At 40.3% G+C, this 22883-nt stretch overlaps 1 protein-coding gene across 4 annotated transcripts in view; it reads right to left on the reverse strand.

The window, feature by feature from the left end:
- Positions 1–9797: 9797 nt before the first annotated feature.
- MAP7 (microtubule associated protein 7) overlaps positions 9798–22883 on the reverse strand; it is a 179172-nt gene continuing 166086 nt past the window's right edge. For all 4 annotated transcript variants that reach the window (XM_045544434.1, XM_045544436.1, XM_045544437.1 and 1 more), the window contains 3 exons: positions 22074–22176; positions 14340–14563; positions 9798–11269 (listed from right to left, as the gene is read on the reverse strand). In XM_045544434.1, coding sequence (XP_045400390.1) covers positions 11259–11269; positions 14340–14563; positions 22074–22176 — 338 coding nt within the window. In that variant the 3' untranslated portion in view covers positions 9798–11258. The remainder of the gene's footprint in view (positions 11270–14339; positions 14564–22073; positions 22177–22883) is intronic.

A 22883-nucleotide genomic window follows, 5' to 3' on the forward strand; every position in this document is an offset into this window, starting at 1 on the left:
TCTCCAATACATTTACTTCTTTGTAATCTCTTTGTGTTTAATTAAAGATGCAGCCTCCTTTTCTCAAGAACTGACTGTTAAACTAAAGCAATAATTCTCTCACTTCAATTGAGTGAGTCTTAAAGCGAGAAGGCAACCAAGGCAACCAAGGCAACCGCAGCTGAGCTTTCAGTCTTCTGAAGCAAGAGGTGTCTCAGCTGCAAGGGGCAGCAGAAAATAGGGTAGAAACAGTTTAGAAGAACTGTTTAGAAGAACTTCCTAACTGTGAAACTTGGAGACTGAGTGTGGAATAGAAAATAAAATAAGAATGATAGCTGATGTTTTAAGCACGGATGACTTTAATCTTCACAACAACACTTTGAGGTTGGTACGATTGTTATCCTCCAAGACTTAAAGAAGAATTTTGTGAAAACTGCACAGCTCATAAATACATGGCCAGGACTGGACCAAGGTCTGTCTGCTTGCAGGGCTCAAGCTCACAACCACTGCTCCATCTATGATGTGACCTCCCAAATGAGGTCACTGAAATCCATGTGCTCAGCTGTGTGTGAAGAAAATTATTTGGTGGCATAAAAGACAGGGGTGTCAAAAGGTAGAACTGATTTGGGGAGTGAAAATGATAAGGTTAATTTTAGACAGGTTGAGTGAGAGGTGCTGGCAGGGTGTGGCTGTTGCATCATCTGACAGACAGGTGGACCAACAGAACCACCTTAACCTTAGCAGGGAGGTCAGGGCTGGGAATAGGATTTGCGATTCATCTGTGTTGGTGTGGGAAATGCATGGGCATAAGATCACTAAGCGAGGATATTTGCGGGGGGAAGAGAAGATGGTTAAGGGCCAAATCATATTGGATGGAGTGGGGTCCTGGAAGGAGAAGGAAGACTCAGTGAAGAAGACAAAGCTGGGGCAAGGGGAGGACCAGGACAGAGGCAGGGCCACTGGAGGTGTGGAAGATGCTGTGCAATGACTTGTTCAACCTCAGTCCACCTGAGCCTGCAATGTCTTCTGCGCTGTAGAGGCTGGAAAGCTGAAAACTGTATTTTCCAGATTCTCTTGCAGCTAGAGGGTGTGGCTGTGACTTAGGTTCTGTGACTTAGGCGCATTTGAAGGGGACTTGAGAGGAGATGTAGATGGCACTTCTGGCTGCTTCTGCTGGCAAGTAAGGTCATGGGGTTGTTGGATCTCAGGGGAGAAGGGGGTGCCACAGTGTTTTGCACCCAGGCATTAGCTTCAGCGGGGACAAGAGACAAAATCCATGTTTTGCTTACGTGGCTCTAGCAGAAGGTTTAGTTGCAGTAGCTTCCTGATCTCCAGCTCTCAGTCAAGGCAATGTGTTCCTGAAGTCGTGGTTCGAGGGCTGGCCTATTGAATTCCCACCTTCCCAGTGTGGGAGTGGGTGCAGCTCCCCTAGTGGGTCATATCTGCTGCGACCTTGGAGTCATTCCTGGAGGCCCAGTCTAGAGCAAGCTCTTTCAGTCCTTTCAACAATTTAGAAAGTACTTAAATTCTCCTCTGCTGAAAATGCTGTGGTGGTTTCTATTTTCCATAACTGAACTTTGATTGATACAGAATTCGATGGAGAAAAGATATTTAAGAATAAAGGGGTTAATCAGTAATTCAAAAGCCGCCAGAAAGATGAGGATTTCATCCATTCATCCACCCATTCCATTCATTAAAACAATTTTCATTACTAAGTCCCTAATGTGTACCAGGCACATGTTGGGCATTTGGGAATACCACACAAAGATGAATAAAACAGTCTTTTCTCTCTAGGAATGCAGTCTAGTAGGAGAGAGAAACAGGAATATAAATGTAATGGATTGTGGCAAGTACAATGATAGAGACATGTTCAGGAAGTTAGTATAAGAAAAGAGGAAGGGTACCTAACTCTGGGGAAGGAGGTAGGCTTCTTGAAGGACCACAAGCTGAATATTGAAGAATGAGTATTGAATACTTACTGTGAATTAAGCATAGTGTTAAGATCTTTACATTCAAGATCTCATCTGGTCCTTTAAACGTTCGTACGAGGTAGAGAGTGTTATCACTTTACAAATAAAACTGAGGTTAAGATCTGAGCCTGCTGTTTGAAGGGCGGTCCTTCAGGTCGCCCCATGCAGAAGAAACAGCGTCAGCAAAGTCAAAGCTGAGAAACACATCCCACGAGCTGCAAGCAAAGATGCGAGGCTGAACGGGCCCAGAGCGGGAGACCAGAGGACGGAACGGAGCCAGATCAGGGGCTCGTAGGTCACAGAAAGATGGAACCCCGCGCCATGGGAAGCCACTGAGGGAAAGTGATATACGACCTGCCATGTAGAAGGTTGTGTGGAAAACGTATTCGAGGACAGAAGACGGAGGCAGGGAGATTAGTTTCAAAGTTCTTGCTTTAGTTTCCTAGGGTTGCTGTAACAAGGTATAATACCACAAATTGCTTGGCTTAAAACAACAAATTTATTAGCTCACAGTTCTGGAGGCCAGACATCCAAAATCAGGGTGTTGGTAGGTCTCTGCTACCTCTGACACTGCTGGGTAGAATCCTTCCTTGCCTCTTCCTAGCTTCTGCTGGTGGCCATCGAGCCTTGGAGTTTTCTTGGCTTGAGGCTGCACCACCCCAATCTCTGTCACTGTCATCAAATGGTGTTCTCCCTGTGTGTTTCTGTCAAAATTTCTTCTTATAAAGATACCAATCATATGATTAAGGCCCCACCCCCAATGACCGATCCTGACTTAATTACATTTGCAAAGACCGTATTTCCAAATTCATAGGTACCAGGGGTAAGGACTTCAGCATATCTTTTTAGTGGTCATAATTCAACCCATAACAAAACAGGTAAAAGATGAGGACAGCTGAGAGGAGGGAAGTGGCAAGGGTACTGAGCAGAATGGGCAGATTTTTGGGAAATGTTTAGAAAACAAACCCATGAGGATTTGGTGATTTGAGACTCAAGTGGGAGAGGAGCATCTTTGGCAGTTTCTAGGGGTTGAATCCCAAACCAAATGTGGCTTTTCCCCCTCCACTCTCTCTGGTGCCCGAAAGAATAACTCTGAATTCCTTTGTAGGGAGATTTATTGGGTTGCATGGAAATGGACACAGTGCGGAACGGCTGTGCCATGGGCAGGGCTCCACGGGACCCCAGAGCATTAGTGAAGAAGTTGGTGTCCCGCCTTCCCCAGGGCCACCTTTGCCCGGCCTCCAATTGCTGCGTAGGAAGTCCTGCAGGCCACTCTCTGGGCACAGTGACTTCTCTGTCTCAGGGTGACTTTTGTAGTTTCTGTGAGCCTCTGCATTTTGAGTCCCATTATTGTTGAAAACCTGGACCCAGAACAAAAAAATCCATTACGGGTGAAAGTTACAGCCTCTGATGGCGTCACAGCAGGGAAGAAACAGCAGGCACAGAGTTTGGCAGGTGTAGAGCATAAACGGGGACGGGCAGCAGTCAGGATGGTGCTTTAGTTCGGACAGCTGGTTTCCTTCTGTAACTGGGGCTAGGGGCCAGCAACAGTCGGCATGGCTATGAGAAGTAGGTTTCCTAGACTGAGCACAAATGTACCGAGGTGTGCTCCTGGTCTAGATGAGAGATCTGAAGGAAACAGGAGCCTTTTCTGGACTGAATCAAAGGGTTAAGGAGAGGGTGATATTACCCACGATTTTCAGGAAGCCTAGAAATTAACAGTGATGGTGATGCCTTTTGTGTAGAATACCATTTCAAGCCAGGTGCGGGGGCTCACACCTACAATCTAGTGACTCCGGAAGCTCAGGTGGGAGGATCGCTTGAGGCCAGGAGCTCGAGACCAGCCTGGGCAACATAGCAAGACCTATTTCTAAAAAAAAAAAAAAATAAGAAAAATTATAAAATTATTAATAGCTGGGTGTGGTGGCACATGCCTGTAGTCCCAGCTACTCAGGAGGCTGAGACAGGAGGATCGTTTGAGCCCCAGAGTTTGAGGTTTCAGTGAGCTGTGATCTTGCCACTGCACTCTAGCCTGGGTGACACAGTGAGACACTGTCTCTAAAAAAAAATACCATTTTCATCTCTAGTACATTTTGAGCTTATTAAACTCTGCTACATTTCCATTTCATTCCTTCCTGTTAAACACCAGCAACAGATTATTTTCCCATCAGAAAGTAGGCTTGAAAGGGTTTTTTTTTTTTGCTATTTCCTATATTTCCTTCCTAAAATGTTACCTTAACATCATAGATTCAAACATTTAAATTTGCAGTACTTAAAATATGTACAAAAGGGACAATTGGTGAGTCATCTTTCTCATAATAGTGCCCTAAATTAACATTTTTTAAGAAGTAGCTAAAAAATACTGTTTTGAAATGGTCACCAAGTCCATTTTTGTTTTGTAACTGAAATTTATCTACAAATGTAAGTTAAGCATTTTAATGTGAAAATTAGAACATGCAAAGACCAGCCGACCATTTCAGAAATCTTATGTGTATATTTATATATAACATTATATAATAGCATTTATATTTGTAAAACACAGCTATTTTATTAGCTATTCACATTTTCTTACCAGTTCTATTTGGTCCCTACAAAGATATGTGGAAAAATTACATACTCCTGGCTCCGACCAGCAATTTGTATGAGTAACAATAAAAATTTATTATTTTAAAAAATTTATTATTTTAAAAATACCTGCATAGTATTCTGAGGTTAGCATGTTGTTAGAAAGGTTGCCTATTTGATTTTTTTTTGAGATTTGTTCTGTCAGAAAATGCTACAAACTCAATGCTTCAATTCTTCTAGACATTGGCGGCGGCAGCAGCAGTGCTATGGGGTTAGCAAGGATCGATCACATCATGAGAGACTTTAGGACTATGAACAGTAGGTTTTTAAAAAGTGTAGAGATCTCACTAAAAAGGATCTGGGACAGAGGCATGAAGTGAGAAAACAGAATTCAGCAGCTCGGAACTATTGACCAGAACACAAAGAGCAGGGAAGATACCAGATGATCACAGGTTGATGGCCACGCAGAAGTGAAAGCACACTCACCGTTGTTCATTTATATGCGATAAGAACTGAAATTATGCTGAAAACCTTACTCACTGGCTGGTGTGTATCTGTGACAAAACGAGAGTAAGAACACGAGGGGTTTTTCAAATTGAGCCACATTCTTTTTGAGAGATAAAATGCTACTTGTTTTATAAAGTCATTCTAATAGACCTCAGTTCGGGTTTCCCTGGAGGCAGAACCTATGACGAGCATTTGAGTACAAGTAGTTTATTTGGGAGGTGAGGGGAACTCCAGTAAGGAAATGGAGTGTCACCAAGCCAGCTGCCACAGTGACTGATGGAGCTTAATCTACGAGGACACCCTGGGAGAGTATAAACATACGCCCAAGCGTTAGCGCACCTGAGGCAGGAGGGAGCTGGGCCACATTTACAGACTGTCATTAAACACTGCTTCTTGGGGGTTCATTCCCGGGCACTTCTGGCCGACCACACACTTGGGCAGTGGTGGCCTTTGACAAGGGCCTCAGCTGTGTCAATGTGGGATGTACAGCCTTGAGAGGAATTTTATTTTCACTGCCCCTCCCTTGGCAAAATGATGTGAGTTGTTGATGTTGGTTCCCCACTTACCTTTTCCAACTGTCCCCTAATTAAATTCCCCAACCCCGAAGTCTGGGACATTGACTTGCCACCAGCCAGAGGTCATGTCAGCTGGTGATATGACTAACACTGTAGGGCACGGGGGCAGCAGAGTGAGGCAGCAAATTCCTGTCAGCCACCCGGAGGGGCAAGGGTGACGCCAGAGCCAGCAGGAGAACCACCGAGGGGGCCCTGCCGACCCTCAAAGCCAACAAGGACCTCCAGATTCCTACCTTCCTGATCTCTTCTCTGACATCCTCTCTTGGTAAGGCAACTCCACTTAGGGAGGCAGAGGAATCACTGGATACAGCGGGGACAGGATTTTGCTTAACTGTCCTCTCGGCAACGTGCTCCAGCCTCTGGCTGTACCTGCTGGCGGCCGGCCAGCGTCAACAGCAACCTCTGGAAAGGCAGCCAGGCACCCCTGGATTTGCAGCCAACAGATCACTGTGTCGAAGGATGTCACGAAAGTCTCCAAATATATGAAAATATAAAGTAACTGACATTCTTTTTGGAAAGAAAACATTTTGGGAGGTGCAGAGGAAGGGGAAGTGATCGTGAAATTAAATAGTAATACGGTAACAACTTGGTGAAACTCTAAACTTGTAAAACTGTTCTAAAGAAAACAGTTCATATCTGTTTAGCTTGGTTGGTATAATACTACCTAGAATGGGCACCTTATTAAAAAAAACAACAAAGACTAATGGCACTCAAGGCCACTGTTGGAGAAACAGTGAAACTCCCACTTACTGGAGCAGATTCCTGTCACTCTTCGGCCTTTCAGAGGCCCTGTCTTCCACAGGTATCCCAAGCTGAGACAAAAAAGTTTTCACATTTCTTGAACAATTACTAATATGTTAGAAACTTTACTCATTTAATTCAACCTTAATAGTGACTAAGACAAGTCAGGCGCAGTGGCTCATGCATATAATCCTAGCACTTTGGGAGGCTGAGGTAGGAGGTTCACTTGAGGCCAGGAGTTCAAGATCAGCCTGAGCAAGACTTAGACCCAGTTTCTACAAAAATCAAAAAATTAGCCAGGCATGATGGTGTCTGTGCCTATAGTCCCAGCTACCCGGGAGGCTGAGGCAGGAGGATCGCTTGAGCCCAGGAATTTGAGGTTGCAATGAGCTATGATGATGCCACTGCACTCTAGCCCAGGCAATAGAGCAAGACCCTGCCTCAAAAAAACAACAAAAAATTACTAAGGCAACTTCATGAGATGGGCGTTATCCTCCCATTTAGAGTTGAAGAAATCCAGACCTGGAGAACACAGGTAACTTACCAAGCCTCTTATGGTAATTAGCGCAGACCTGGCATTCTAACCTAAGTAACTCCAGATGCGGGCTCTGCACCATTTTTCTATTGCTTCTAACATTAGTCCCTGTCTTCTGATCCTCTCCTTTTGGCCTTTTGCCAGGTATTAGAGATCCAATAATTCAAAAGTGATTGTCAGTCCTAATTTTTTTAGTTTTTTTTTTTTTTTGAGACAAAGTCTCACTCTGTATCACTCAGGCTGGAGTGCAGTGGTGTCATCATAGCCCACTGTACCTCAAACTCCTGGGCTCAAGCAATCCACCCAAGTAGCTGGGACTATAGGCGCACGCTGCCACATCCAGCTAATTTTCTGTTTTTTTTGTAGAGACGGGGTCTTACCATGTTGCTCAGGCTGGTCTGGAACTCCTGGCTTCAAGCAATTCTCCCACCTCTGCCTCCCAAAGTACTACAGGCGTGAGCCACTACACCCAGTTGGTGTATATTTAGTGTATATTTTTAAACAGCAATTTAAAATTTTTTCTTTTTATCATGGCACTAATTTCTAAACTTACTTTTGATCTCTAAAGCTGTAATCAAATCTGCTAACATAAAACCCCAAGAGTCACCAAGGAAAGAATTACTAACAAAATTTTAGTAGTAATAAACTTAAAACTGCTCCTTTGTCCACATGCTGGCCCTTTTCTCTCCCACTTCTTGCAAGGCCTTCAGAGCTCCTTCCCAAATCCAAGGAGGTGCCAAGGGATGTGAGAAAATGACAGTCTAGAGCAGCCGTTCCCAACCTTTTGGACACCAGGGACTAGTTTTATGGAAGACAATTTTTCCGCAGACTGGGGATGGGGAGGTGGTTTCGGGATGATTCAAACATATTACATTTATTGTGCAAAGCTCTCTGTATTTGCAGCTGCTCCCCAGCACTAGCATCACCCGTATCAGCTCCACCTCAGATCATCATGCATTAGATTCACTAAAGGAGCGCACAACCTAGATCCCTCGCATTCGCAGTTTACAGTAGAGTTCGAGCACCTATGAGAATCTAATGCACTTGCTGATCTGACAGGAGGCAGAGCTCAGGTGGTGATGTGAGCGATGGGGAGCAGCTGTAAATGCAGAGGAAGCTTTGCTAGCCCCGCTGCTCACCTCCTGCTGTGTGGTCCAGTTCCTAACAGGCCATGGACCAGGACCGGTCCTCAAACCAAGGACTGGGGACTGCAGGTCTAGAGCATTTCTGAGTGGGCTTAGGTGTTACTGAGTAAAACAGGATTTGCAGGGAGGGGGTGTGGGTGAAATGATGTTTCTTGAAAGTTAAACAATTTTTGTTACCTGATCCAATAGCTATTTCATCATGCCTTTTAACAGTCAATGCACAAAAAAGATGCAGGCCAATAGTCAATTTCCATGAGTTCAGAAAAAAGAAGAATGCAAAAGACAATTTAATGCTATTAAAATTTACTTTAATATGCAATAATTTACTTGACAAAGCTTTACGTATAAACTGTGTGATGTATGTGTGCATGTGTAATTTACCTTTAATCTTGTCCTGGGGGTAAGTTAGATAGCATCTGAAGCACCCCATCAGGTGGCTAGGCAGATGCTTCAAACACAGACATCTGAATCCGCACTGGAGTGTTTGTTAGCATAAGGGAAGTTAGTAATTTTTCATTGGTAAGTGCAGCCTGAAAAGTGGTTGCCTGGAAAGATTTTTAGACACAAAATGCATGAAATAAGGTATGAGAATCTGGCAGATCCTGACAGCTAATGCTTTTTTTTTTTTTTTGAGACAGGGTCTTGCTTTGTTGCCCGGGTAGAGTGCAGTGGTATCATTATAGCTCACTGCAACCTCAAACTCCTAGGATCAAGTAATCTTCCTGCCTCAGCCTCCCAGGTAGCTGGGACTATAGGTGTATACCACCATGCCTGGCTAATTTTTCTGTTTTTCTTTTTTCTTTTTGGTAGAAACAGGATCTTGCTATGTTGCTCAGGCTTAACTCCTGGCCTCAAGCAATCCTCCCGCTTTGGCCTCCCAAAGTGCTAGGATTACAGGCATGAGCCGCCGCACCTGGCCAAGCTAATGACATTTGATTTGTATCCCAGGTCTAGAGCTCTCCTTGCTCCTATACTCACCTCCTACCCCCGCCACACAGGTTTAAGACTCTGTTGCTTGGGCCAGGCGATTAGGTTACCTAATACTGCTTTTGGAATATCACTGCTTCTGCTTTACTGTGAATCTTTTAATCAAGATGTTTGTGAGATTACTTAGGAGTAGAGAAAGAACTTCCCCAAACTTTCCAGAATCCCTGCTTGCTAATAAACTTGTGATGTGAGAAAATTGTTTTAGATTTGCTTTTATTGTAACACACCACCAGGTAGTGAGGTTGTACAGGAGGACACATACAGCCTCCTTCCCTTCTGTAATAGCTGGAGGCTACCACCAAATAGACCTGTGATTGGTGAATGACTAAATTGGCCTAGATAGTCTGCGATGGTGTAGAAAGGAAACTAAAAGCCCATTTACTCTCCTTTCCTGGGGAGGATCATACGTGATCCCCGAGCACTCCCCCTAACACTGACAATACTGAAGACCTCCTTAAGGTCAACAGGTGAATACAGATTTTCAAGTGCTCAATAAAGCAATACAGCTACTGTAAAGGTCAAAGTCATTCTCCTGCAGTGTTGCTCTTAACAAAATATAGTTAAGAATTTTACACCACTTCTAATTAAAACTTGATTACTTAGAAGGCCTTCAGTTTGCTAATGAATGCCCAAGTTAAAAAATAAAAAGGAAAAAAAGGAAAACATAACCAAAAGAGAACTATTCCTCTAAATTTTAAATAAACCTATTCAACAGGAAGTTGGGAAAATGTCATGGAGGTTAAATGAAGGACAATTTGAAAACTCACGTTATAACATATGAGAAACCTAACAGTAAAACTATGTCAAACATTTTATTTGATGTTTCATGCTAGGTTGATTTGCACAAATAAAACAACTTTGTTGAACATTTTTTTTAATATAATGACTGTGTACATGGACAACTGAGAATAGAGAAAAGGCCCAAAGTAATGTTTTAACAAATTACAGCTCTTACTAAAGACCATATATGCTTGGATTTTAAAAAAATAGTCCAATAGATGAATATCTCTCAATCTAACAGATTAAGCAATCCTTCTTTTAATAAACCCAACACATTATAATGGTATAAATTTATCTTTTTAAACGCTCCACATAAAAACATGTGTTCCCTGTTCTACATGTAATCATTAGTAGTCTCTAAAATGGTAAAATAAAATTGAATTTATATTAGCAAATGAAAGTGCAAGTTTGTACAGCTAGGCTCAGCAGCAAAAGTGGAGAACAAGAATGAAAGGTGAGGAGCTGATGGACGCTTTGCAGAATGAGGACTTCCATGAAGGTCCGTGCCCTGTGCACCAAACACAGTCAACATTCCATCATTTTTTCATTGCTCTTAAACGAGCAAAACCAAATTCTTTTTTTATTTAAAGAAATATTAAATCTTTATTTCCCCCCACATAATTTGTGATCAGGTAAGGCAAAGATAAGTCCCACCATCGCTGGGGACAGCAGCAACATACAGACTTCAGAAATAGCCCTGAATCATCAGCAACATTCTCTCATGGTAACATTAGAAGGAATGCATCTATGAAATCAAATTTGCAATGTCGTCACATTGTTCTAATTTATTTGATTAGTTCATCTGGAAAAGCTTTATAAATACATTATTTAAGAGGACAGTAAATTATTTCCTTGCTCTGAAAAATAATGTCTTTTCACATTTTAAAACTCTTTAGTATATGTTTGCAAAAGGAGTTGCAAGAAGACCGTGACAGCTGGGTTTGCAGAATGTCCATGTACAAGTTGCATTTATAAGAACCTGGTAATCTGCCTATAACTTGCTTCTACAAATAGAGATCTTTGCAATAATATTTAAACAAACAGGCTCAAACACCTCCCCTATTCATTCTACTTGTAGAGCAAAGAGGTACTTATTTTTCAAGTATCGTATTGTCAAAGGTAATTTTTTTTTTTTGCCAATTTTACATGTTAAGCTTAAGACCAAAATATCTATGTGAAAAAAATCATGCCTAGTCAGCCCATTTCTTTTATAGCCAAATGCTCTTGTCTTTTAAAGAATGCAGAAAAATATTGATTTGCTAAGAAGGAGCACACCAGAAAAAGCTGTTTTAAAGTACTGGAAAATGAGGAGCATTTCTTTCTTTCTATTGATGAAAATTATTAGAAAAGCTACCCAGTTTGTTGTCTTTAGCTTGTTTTAATAAAGTCTTTTCAAAATGATGGTCAAGAAATCTTTAGAAAACTGGAGGAAGGGAGATGCTCCTTGACAGCTTTGGTTCTTCAGAAGAAATGCTCATATCACTTCTATATGGAGAAACAGGAAAAAAATAGATTAATATGACATTTGCCTAAAATCTTATTTAAAGAATACTACAGTAATGTCTTACATTTCTAAAATGTTACCATGTTGTTATATATATTGTCTTACATAAGAATAGGCAATTTTGTCACTAGAAATAGGAAAAAAATAGGCAACTTTGTTAGGATTCACCACCTTATATTTAAGTGAATTCTGCTATTAACAGGAAAATAAATGTCCTTTTCTTTATTTCAATTTAGGCTGTATCATTTACTTTTCTAAACCGCATACACAGATTGTACTTGGAGGTTAGGAATTTAAACATTCATTTCTCCTGTATCCTGAGTACCTGAAGCTTAGGGCTCCAAATATATGTTAGAGGTTAAAAATAAATATTTGTTGATAAATAGTCATGACCCCAAAAGAACACTTATACCACACAAGATCAAAGATACTGGACTATTTTTCCCAGGAAAGGTATGGAAAGGTGGGAACAGTGAGAATGGAATGATAGGTAAACTCAAAAAGGTGATTTAAGGCCTGGCGAAGTGAGGCAGAAAATCATTTGGAAGGTCTTTCCCTCCCTGTGAATCTGTGACATGACAAGGCAGGAAGATGCAAGGGGCATGTTTCCACTAACATTAGTCAGACTGTCCCAGAGGCTTAAGAATCCGAAAGTCAGACCAGGGGAAGGACCTTACAACATCCTTTCACAGCCTAGAAAAGCAGACTTCACTAAAGTGAAGTTCCACTCCCAAGGTCAGGACGCTAGCAGAGAAAAGAAGAGTAGCTTCATTTGGATGGGTGGTTCCCAGTTGCTTTTTCACCTCATTAAAGATCTATTTGTTATAGGTTCACAGAAAAAATCTAAATGGCAAAACAATTGGACCACAAATAATTCTATACTGACTCTATTTAAATACCCTGGATCTGGCCAGTTCTGTTCATAATAGTATAAAGAGATGCTGGTCAATACATGAAAGTGTTCTGCTGGGAAGAGAGGTTGACAAAATTTAAAAGGTTTGAAAAGAGAGGGAGCTGGGATTATCCCACTTTTCTTGAGACTGATGGGATTGTATTGCTGAGCTGCTAGGACCATTGAGTTAGTACTATTTGAAGTTACTCATTTCTTTGGTTCCTGTAAAGCTATTGTTCTTTTTGTACAAAGACTTCAGGTCAAGTGTGAGCCAGAGAGAGACAGTGTATAAGAGACTCACAGGCAGTTTTAACAGCAACTTCAGTCACTCTTTGGATTCAGTGTGATCTTAGATTCCTGGTCTCATTACTTAAATCGTAATAATCCATTACAATTTAAAGGACAGTATTATATTTAGGTCATTAAATATGAAATGTCCGACTTCGAATCAAAGTGTAGTTTGTTATATCTCAAACAAGAAGCAGTACAATTAATCAAAGTATGCACCTAAACTATCAACATAGTTTTGCCATCTTAATGGCAGTTTCTTTATGTCAGCAGTGAAGAAGCCTAGAAAGTGAGTGATGATGAAATCACAAAAGGTGTATTCCATAGCTTGTTGAGAATGGAATATTTTTCCTTGCAAGAAGTGCTCCAAAGCCTGGAAGAAGTGGTAGTCAGTTGGTGAAAGGTCTGGTGGATATGGTGGCTGACAGAGAGTTTCTAAGTCCAGCCTCTATAGCCTCTATAGAGTAGAGTTGTTTGTGTGTTGTTTGTGGTCAAGCGTTGTCTTGCAAGAGGACTGGCCTGTCTCTGTTGACCAATCTCGGCTGCTTCATTGCAAGCATCCTCATTTCATCCAGCTGGTTACAGTAGACATCTGCTGTAATGGATTGACCAGGTTTCATGAAGCTGTAATCGATAATACCAGCACTGGACCACCAAACAGACACCATTAGCTTTTTTGGATGAATATTTGGTTTTGGACTGTGTTTCAGCACTTCATATTTATCCAATCATTGTGCCAAACCCTTGCAATTGTCAAAAAAAAATCCATTTTTCATTACATGCAACAATACAATGTAGATATGGTTTGCCTTTATGTCATGACAGCAAAGAAAGGCAAGCTTCAAGACAATTTCTCTTCTGACACTCGTTTAATTTATGTGGATCCCATTTATCCAGCTTTTTCACCTTGCCAATTTGTTTCAAGTGGTCCAACATTGTTGGAATAGTAACGTCAAACCTTGCTGCTAATTCACACGTAGGTTGAGATGGATTCACTTCCACTATAGCTTTCAGCTCATCATTATCCACCTTGGTCTCAGTTTGCCCGAGTAGCTCATTTTCAAGATTAAAGTCACCAGAACGGAACTTCTCAAATCATTGACATACTATATGTTCATTAACCACATCCTTCCCAAACGCTTTGTTAGTATTTTGAGCTCTCTGAGCTGCACTGGTTCCATGATGGAACTCATATTTGAAAATAACATGAATTTTGACTTATCCATGATTTCACGAAAATTGCTCTAAAAAAATTTGAAAGATAATCACAAGCCAAAACATGCATTTGAAAGGCTGAGGATGTAGCTTCACAATAAAAATAAAACAAGAAATGGAAAAGTGAAATGTCAGAGATAAGCAACTGTCAAACTCAGTACTTAAGGAAATCAGACATTTCATACTTAATAACCTGATATTACCCAGGTTGCCAAAGTCAAATAAGAGAAAAAGGGTGGGAGAACATGATGGCAGTCTCCAAGTATCTGAAGACCTGAGAAAGATGGAAAAAACCGAAACCTTTCCCCAGCAGACAGAAGTAGGCTCGATGGGATGGTCCGGAAGTTAGGGGGAGGCAGCTGTGTCTCATGATGAGGCACATTCTGCCAGTGGGTGCTGCTCTGCGGGGAGAGGCTGATGGACGCCCACTGGGTGCTGCAGACTGGATTTCTGCACTGAGGGGGAGAATGGGAGTTGCCTGATCCAACTCAAAATTCCATTTCTGTGAGTCAGGCATAATGTTTTCCACTGTGGCTTACTTGGTCCCTTAAAGGACAAAGTGTGACCACTGTCACACTGCAAAAGGTAGCAACTCTTTCCCTCTTGGGAGTCACATATTTCTGATGATTACCGGAGGGAGTGTGAGGCAAGCTTACCTGCGGTCTGTTGGCTTTGAACACCATCTACCTGAGGCAGGGGCCCGAGTGTCCCTTCATCATCAAAGGCCAAGATTGGATTCAAAGGAATTTCTGGGCTTTCACTATTGGTGACATCTAATCTGGATGGTTTAGATCCAATGGGCAAGTTTATAATTTCTTCAAAATTTTCATTCTGAACAGACACTCCATTTTCATTTGGCTGTTTTTCCAAATTGGGAGTGCTGAGGAATTTGAAAAAATCAAAATTAAAATGAATTAGCATTCAAAAACTGGAAAACACATTTTTAGGACAACCAAAAATATCTTTCAATAATTATACAATCAAAAATTTGCAATAGAAAGGGCAGAAAGATGGACCACATCATTATTAGCAAAAATAGTGAATTGTGATATATTTGTATTTCAAATTCTTATTTAAGAAAAAGTCTGCTCTTTTGTCATAAAATTTATCAAAGAGAATAATTTATCAATTAGACCAGATCACCAGCAATAGAAATAAATCACTAGCAGCAGTGATTTATTACACATTTAACAATTTCTGCTACAAGCATTTTTACATCCATTTGTCTGATAAAGAGTGACACTTATAAGAACCTTTCTTCAAAGACCCCAGGATTATAATTCAGAGGGGGAGAGTAAATGAATTGCACAGAGTTACATAATTACTGAGAGATATTCAAGACTAAACACATGATCTCTTGATCTCTGGTCCTGTGTTTTTCTCATCAGGCCATTCTGTACACTCCCCGGCTATTCAAATTCTAGCACTTCCTGGGTATCTCCCCCTCTTCAAGCACTTGCATAATTTCATATGTAAATTGCTCAAGACCAACCTTCTTTGCCCCTTAAATCTCCCTCTAACCCCATCTTGATCTTTATTAATTCATGCTTAATATCTTGGATTTATTTTTGAGATAGGTTTAACTGGCCATCAAGTCCTTAAGTTTCTTTCTATAGTTTCTCTTAGATTGTCACTCTGTCCAAATTGGTAGCCCTTTATATTATATGCTTATTATTGTGCTTTTCAATGTAGCAAAATAATGCCTATGCGTAATAATGCCCAGTGGAGGCCTGGTGTTGTAAGTCTGCATGAGAGTGCAGCTGCACACATGTGCACAGGCACACACACACATGCACTTGTGTGTGTACGTACACACACCCGACACCTGCTGTTCTGAGTGTCTGGCTGCCAGACCCTCCTGTTCTCGCCTAACACCGTGGGCTTTCTGTAACCAGGGAAACAGTTTGGGTGCTCAAGCCAAAGAGAAATTAAGTAGACATTCTGGCAAAGGATAAAGAACAAGAAATGTATTCCTGAAGTCCTGTCTCCCTGGCGATAGTAACTCCCATCACCTTCCCGGCCTGCATGTGCTAACAAGTCACAATGGCAACGGCCAACCCTAGACTTGAGTCAGTATCTGACTTCATCTTCCCCTCCCACACTCACCCATGCTGTTAGCAATTAGAGGAATAATCGTGCCATATGCTTTGAATGACCAGTCATTAAATGTTCAGGGGACACTGTGACTGGCAGAAACTATAAAACTGAAACTGAAGTCACTGGGGTTAGGGTTATGGATTCAAGCGTCCTCTCCCAAGGTAAAGGCGCCAGCTTTTGAATTCTCTTTCTCTGGCTACCCTCTGAAGCTTGAAGGCTGGATCCAATACTTCTGAAGACCAAGTGTTTTGCCTGGTCAGTCCAAAATGTGTACAGGGAGAGGATGGATCATGGTGGGAATCTGACAGTCCGCTCAGCTGATCAGAGCCAGGTTTTTATTTTTTCTTGCTGTTTATTAATCATATTATAACAAGTAACTTTTAAATTAAAAGTGATACCTCTCTTTCTATCTGAATGATAGGAGTTTGGGAGTGGTACTTTTCCTTTAGGCAAAACTGAGAGCAATGATGAAATCATAAGATTTGGAGGAAGAAGACTGGGCCAAACAGCAAAATTACTAAAAACCCCTTATTTAAGAGAGAGGAGCAGTCTATCGGAGAGACAGCCCCCTAGGGCTATGAAAAAGCACATAATGTCTTCTGGGATATTTGGAGAGTAAGGTAGTAGCCTGTATACTTTTTAGCCTCTAGAATAGAGATTCTCAGCTGGGGGTGGAAGAACATATCAGAATGACCTGAGAAACGGAAAATTATCTCCTCTGCTCCCATTCTGATATTCACCCCTCTCCTCCCCAACCTGTACTCATACATTTATCTGTATCCTTTGTTTCCTGTTCCAAAGCAAGTTTCTTATCCATGAATAAATATTCTCCTCAATTCTATAAGAGCTTCTGTCTACAATGGCTTTGGAGTAAGAATCCACCCACTCAAGGTCATACACTGTATTCACATATTAATATTTCATAAATATATATTTCAAATATTTTATAAATTTCATATATCATATTTCATTTCATTTACAAATGAAAATTTATATACTTGTTTTATAAAATTACTTTATAAAATTCATATACTTCCTTACAACTTTAAAAGCTGGCCAGGATTTTGACAACTTACACTCCCTTTCATTCTAACTACTGTCAGAGGGGAAACGAGACAAACAAGAAGGGGTTTGGGGCCGATGTCTCATCAGGAGCAAGGTCAGGTTAGGAGTAGGGTGCAGGATGTTTCTGGTGCGGGGTTTCTCATAAGAGGCCTTAGTCCCAGCTGCTAGGAAAAGCAATATTGAGAGGACACCATCCTCCTGGGGTGCTGCTGGACAGTTTGCTGACGCCTCTCTCGGGGAGGGGAGGGGAAAATGTAATCTAGTTCATAGCATTCATGCATTTTCCTTAAGAAAAGGCAAACCAACATATCAGGTACTTAAGACATTAGGAAAAGTGATACTTCTTGCAATCTGAACTAAATACAGTCATTCTGACGAGTGGAGTTTCCTAGTGAAAATAAACTCTGCCACCATGCTTGCGGGGTTTGTCATAGTGGAGTTTCACGGAGTATCACCCACATCAAGTTCTTCAGAAGGGACCCTGGGCATCTCCAATCAGTGATTGAATTCACAGTGGGCCCAGGGAGGGATCTACAACTCTACTCTGGGTGCAGAGCAGGGCATTTACTAAAGATGCTGACTGGTCAGAGGACCATGGAATGCTTCACTAAACATATGCAGCCAGGTGAAAAACAGTAGCTATGTAAGTGAGTTCAAGGCTGATCTGAAACTGGGAGTGAAAGAGAACATTCATGGATGTGATTTAATTGTACTTTTAATGTCTTTAACAAGATTTCAGCTGTAAAACTGTTTAGAAACTTGAGTTTCCACGGAATCAAAGAGAATGTTTACTCATGAATAGGAAACTGTCTTAGGGAGGGATGTTAAAAGGTAAGAATAAGCAGGTCCTTCTCTAGATGGAAGAGTTTAAGTGGCAGAGAGCCCCAGGGCTCAGTGCTAGGACTAGTTTTATAATAACTAGCTGATAAGTAGGAAAAAAATTTAAATATGCGGATTATGTTTGTTCTTGGAAATGCAAGTAATAAAAATGGTCCTTTGAGGATAATAGGGAAAACCATTAAATGAGTGAAAAAGTAGGCAATCTTTAAAAGCAGTGGGTTTAGAAAACTGTGAACTGAACCATCCTTAAAAGACTGAGAACTATCAGTCACGTTGGAAGTAAGACATCTTGGAATCACTGTTGTAAACTGTTTCTTGGTGACATTGACTCTTTATGTTTTGATGGTTAAAAAAAGCCACTAAAATGCTATGCATGAGAAGACAGGACACCAGGAACATAAAAGCATCTTTTCTACAACATCACACTGTATCTACACCCAGGATACTATGTGTCTTCTGGACACTGCCTTTTAGGAGCACAAAGATAAAGACATCTAACATTTGTACAGTACAACATAGATTTCAGACCACCTTCACAGACACCATTTCACTGGCATCCCCAATATTTTGCGGGGCAAATATCTCCACGTCCACATGAGAAAACTAAGCGTTAATTAAGTAGGTTAATCCCAGAGCTGCTGAACTCACAGGTAAAGCTCAGCTTGGGACTTTTGGTTGTAAAGCTCTTTTTCCTCAACCCCATGCTCATGCTGAAGAATCTCTAAGGAAATGACTAAAATGATCAAAGACAAGGAGCCTTTTAAAGATAAGGTGAATGCGTCAGTTGATTTACTGCCTTTCAGCTCCAAATTCACCCTTCATTCCCGCTCTGTGAAATGGGATCTGGGCCCTTTAAGCAATTGCCCTTTGCCAGCTTTGTCAGTGAGGCTGCTGGAGAGACCCTGGCTGGGGCTCGCTGCTCAGCAGGATAATCCAGCACATGCATGGCTTTCCTGGGTCCTGCAGTGCACAGCGGCCAGCAGCTCCCCCCAGCACCCTTTTGGGGCAGATGTGTGGTAACAGCTCTGGTGAGACATGCTTTCCCAGACACTCAGCGGGTAGATTTCTGGCAAGTTCTGCCAGCAAGAAAACACAGCAACTTCTCTGGCATCCAGTGAGCTGCAGTCACATAGGCTTTCCAGTAAGGTCTGGATGGCAGCCCTGGGGATGGGGACTCTTCCTTGGGGGCAGCCCTGGGGGTCGTGACTGCTCCTTGTATCTGCTATTCCTATATTCTTCAGAGCTGTCTTTACTTCTTACTAGCTGATCCCTTGTTACTCTAATTCCAAGTCACAGTTAATGATGCTTTAAATTTTCCCTGGCCAAATCTATGCTTTTTCTCTCTTGATTGAACCCTGACTGATAGTAAACCTAATAGTGATATTCAGTTTATAAAATGAAAGCGCACAGGGAATAGAAACAAAATCATACGAAGGGTATGGAGAATATGAAAAAGGACTCATTCCCTAAAATCTAGTTTATGATAACTATGGGTCCTAACATGGAAATGGCAAAGAGTAGCTATAAGAGAAATAAAAGTACTTCTTTATGCATTTCTCTTATTGCACTTGTTGCTGTAAGTGGTGTTGCAAAGTGAAATATAGACTTTTTCAAGATTCATCTGGATAAAATCAAGGAAGACAAATTTAAAAGTAATTAAAGGAAGCAGAATTTCTTATGCTACATATCACAAACTGTGTGTCATGCAATGGGAAACAAACTTAATGTCACATTAAACATTCCCTATAGGGCAGTGCCATTCAGAAACATATTTCTCAAACTGGGGTCTAGTTCTCTACATGACTTTTTAAAAATTTATGTTTTCATTCAGATAAACTTAAAAAAAAAACAAACCAGAGTAGTCTGATCATCTGAGTGATTATCACAAAGCTGAGTTTTACCACATGATTTTATTATTTTTATTTTTAAATTTATTTTTAATTTAAATTTTTTTTTTCTTTTTTTGAGACAGAGTCTCACTTTGTTGCCCAGGCTAGAGTGAGTGCCATGGCATCATCCTAGCTCACAGCAACCTCAAACTCCTGGGCTTAAGTGATCCTACTGCCTCAGTCTCCCGAGTAGCTGGGACTACAGGCATGCACCACCATGCCCGGCTAATTTTTTCTATATATATTTTTAGTTGTCCAGATAATTTATTTCTATTTTTAGTAGAGACGGGGTCTCACTCAGGCTGGTCTCGAACTCCTGGCCTCGAGCAATCCACCCGCCTCGGCCTCCCAGAGGGCTAGGATTACAGGTGTGAGCCACCACGCCTGGCCTAAAATTTATTTTTAATTTTTATTTTGTTATATTTTTAAATTTAAAAAAATTATTTTTTACCACACGATTTTAGTGTTTGATTTTGCATTTCTATTTCAGAACCTACTAATATCAGGTATCCTCAGCTTATTTGACACGGGCTAATGAAAAATGAACTAGGTTGAACTGGCTAAATAAATATTGTGCTAGGGCCACATAAAAGCCAAGTGACATCACGGCACACTATAAGAAAAGAGGTTTGAGGTTTTGAAGCAGTTCAAACAGAGAAAAGCAGTGAAAGGAATCGTCCACAACTCATGGTAGCATAACCATCCCTAATGCAAAAGGGATCACTTAGTACCATGTGTATATCGTCCATTTAATTTCAGAAAAAACATTATTCTTCACAATAATTTGAATGTTCTTGGTCTAGCAGTTTTATTTTTTACTTAAATTTGTGATTTGTTGTTTTGGCTTTATAGATGAACAAAAGCTATAGAAATTTTAAACCTAAGTTTATATTTGTAAAAATAATACAGGTAACTTTGGGAATCTGCTAGAATTTTTTTTCCCTTAACAGAGAGACACTGGGGTAGATGGCCAATGGATTTCATGTATTAGGGTTATTCTTACATTCTTATATTTATATCTGATACTAATCTGGACCTGCCTATATTGTTAGGTGAAAGTAGAAAAAGTCTGTATTTGTGTTTCTCCTAATGGCTAGAGAGAAATCATCTTACATGGCAAAGGAAAATTTATTCCTTAGGTAAAGATGGATGACACTAGTAAGTTCATTTTGGTTTAATTACAAACTGATGCTTTTCTGTGTGCAGAAGAGGCTAAAAGAAAATGGAATTTTGTTATCTATATGATCTTGTATAGTAAAATTATGCTTCAGGTTCTTATATAATGATTAATTACTTGGTGAAATTACTACTGAAGGGAGTCAGCTAAGGTCTAAATTAATTTTATTGATCAGATAGCATTATCAGTGGCTTAATAAGCTATAGTATGCTTTGTCTCTTCTTTATACTAATGGGATTCTTTGTGTGGTGTCTTTTATTCTTTCCTAATCAACCTCTGAAGTCAAAGTCAATGAAATGAACATCATAAATTATAGGGAATTTTTTTTTTGGAAAATCAAACTAAAACTAAGACAAAATACCATTTGATATATATCTTATGTAATTTGACAATAAATCTATTCAACATAATTGAAAGTTTATTAAGATCACTCAGGAACATTATTCTCTTTGATATTATAGTAGGCAAAAATAAATAAATGCATATTCCATTGTCCCAGAAAGATACCAATAGTTGGATGACTTATCTTTTAATTGCTGCCAATTACATTATAGAATGTTATATAGTATATGTGTTTTTAGATTAAGAAAGAATTAATTTGAGGAACTTCAATTCTCTGTTGGTAGCAAAGACTCTGTCATTAAAGACAGGAAAGCTCATGAAATAATTAAGTAGATCCCCAAAATTTAAAAAAGCCATAACTAATATTTTGGAACATTTTAAAAAATATTTCTACAAGTTCTCTATGACTGGACTTTTAAGCATAGGCTGAGATTACCCTTATTTTTGAAAATGCTCTTATGATGCTGTCAATATAATTGCAAGGGAAGAGAAAGGCAATCTTTTTCAGTCCACACTCCTTTCTTGACTGTTGGTAACTAATTCCCCAATAAGAAACCCTGTTACTAATAATATATCAAAAGAAATATTGGCATCTAGGTGACTTTTATATTCAACAAACCTACGACTCACTATAATACTATGTATGGCTAAAATACAATTGTTATATACCATTAAAGAGTGTGGATATGGTCCACATCAATTTAAATATATTCAAAGAAAACTAATAAATTACTCCCAGTACTATTTTTTAATAGCTGCACTAAAATCTCACCACCATATTTAAAGACTCTAGAATAAAGATGTTTCCTTTTTCTCAGGGTAAAGAATTACTAGTTCTACCAAAAATCAATGAACCCAAATAAAAATAAATCTTAATGTTAAAACTCTGAAAATTTTGTCAGGCCAACGAAATTCTTGTGGAGTTGGGGTGAGAACAGTAGTGCTTTCATTTTCTTTAATGTGTGTCAGTGAAAACTCACCTCTCCACGGTCACTTTTGATTGGTGTGAGGCAACCACATGTGGGCTGGTCACCGGCTCTCCATTTCCTGGGGAGTTTGTCACACATGGAAGCGCAGATACCTCTGGGCATAGCGAAGGAGATAGAACAAAGGGTTACTAGTATTCTCTTATCAGACCCAAACCCCAGGGGGTCAGAATGCCTAGATTTATGTCCTGGCTCTGCTACTTACCAGTTGTAAGACCTTGGGCACATCACTCAAACTCTGTGCCTCAGTTTCCTCATCCATAACGGTACTTACTTCATAGGCTCAATGTTTTAACACATGTGAAGTACAAAGAACAGTGCCCAGCATGTTGCAAGGGCTAAAATAAATATTATTTTTGCTTGTACTAATTGGCTCTAGACAAAAAGTAGGTAACACTGAAACGAATGCAATTGATGAAGATAGCAGTAAGGCTGACACTGAATAGCTTTACTGAAGGATTGGAGCAAATCCCCACGGAACACCGTATTAAAAATATTTTTAAAAATTCACTTCAGTTCCAGTCATACTTAAAATGATAGGGATTTCATGAATGGAAGGCCACAGTGCACTGTACCTAACTGTGCTACCTTGTTAGTCAATGCTCAATGTTGGAGTCCAGCTTAAGCCAACAATATTGATGACTGACTCTAAAACCTGGGACAGGGTCAAAGTCTTGCAAACCTTCATACATGTCAGAGTTTCAGAGAAATCTGTGGCAGTTTATTGGCTTCAGCTTGATGTTAGAGAATATCTGAAATATTTCCAAGATAGTGTTATTTCACAACCTGGTACAAATTCAATAA

This window comes from Lemur catta, chromosome 2 (assembly GCF_020740605.2).
Source record: "Lemur catta isolate mLemCat1 chromosome 2, mLemCat1.pri, whole genome shotgun sequence".
Classification (NCBI taxonomy): domain Eukaryota; kingdom Metazoa; phylum Chordata; class Mammalia; order Primates; family Lemuridae; genus Lemur; species Lemur catta.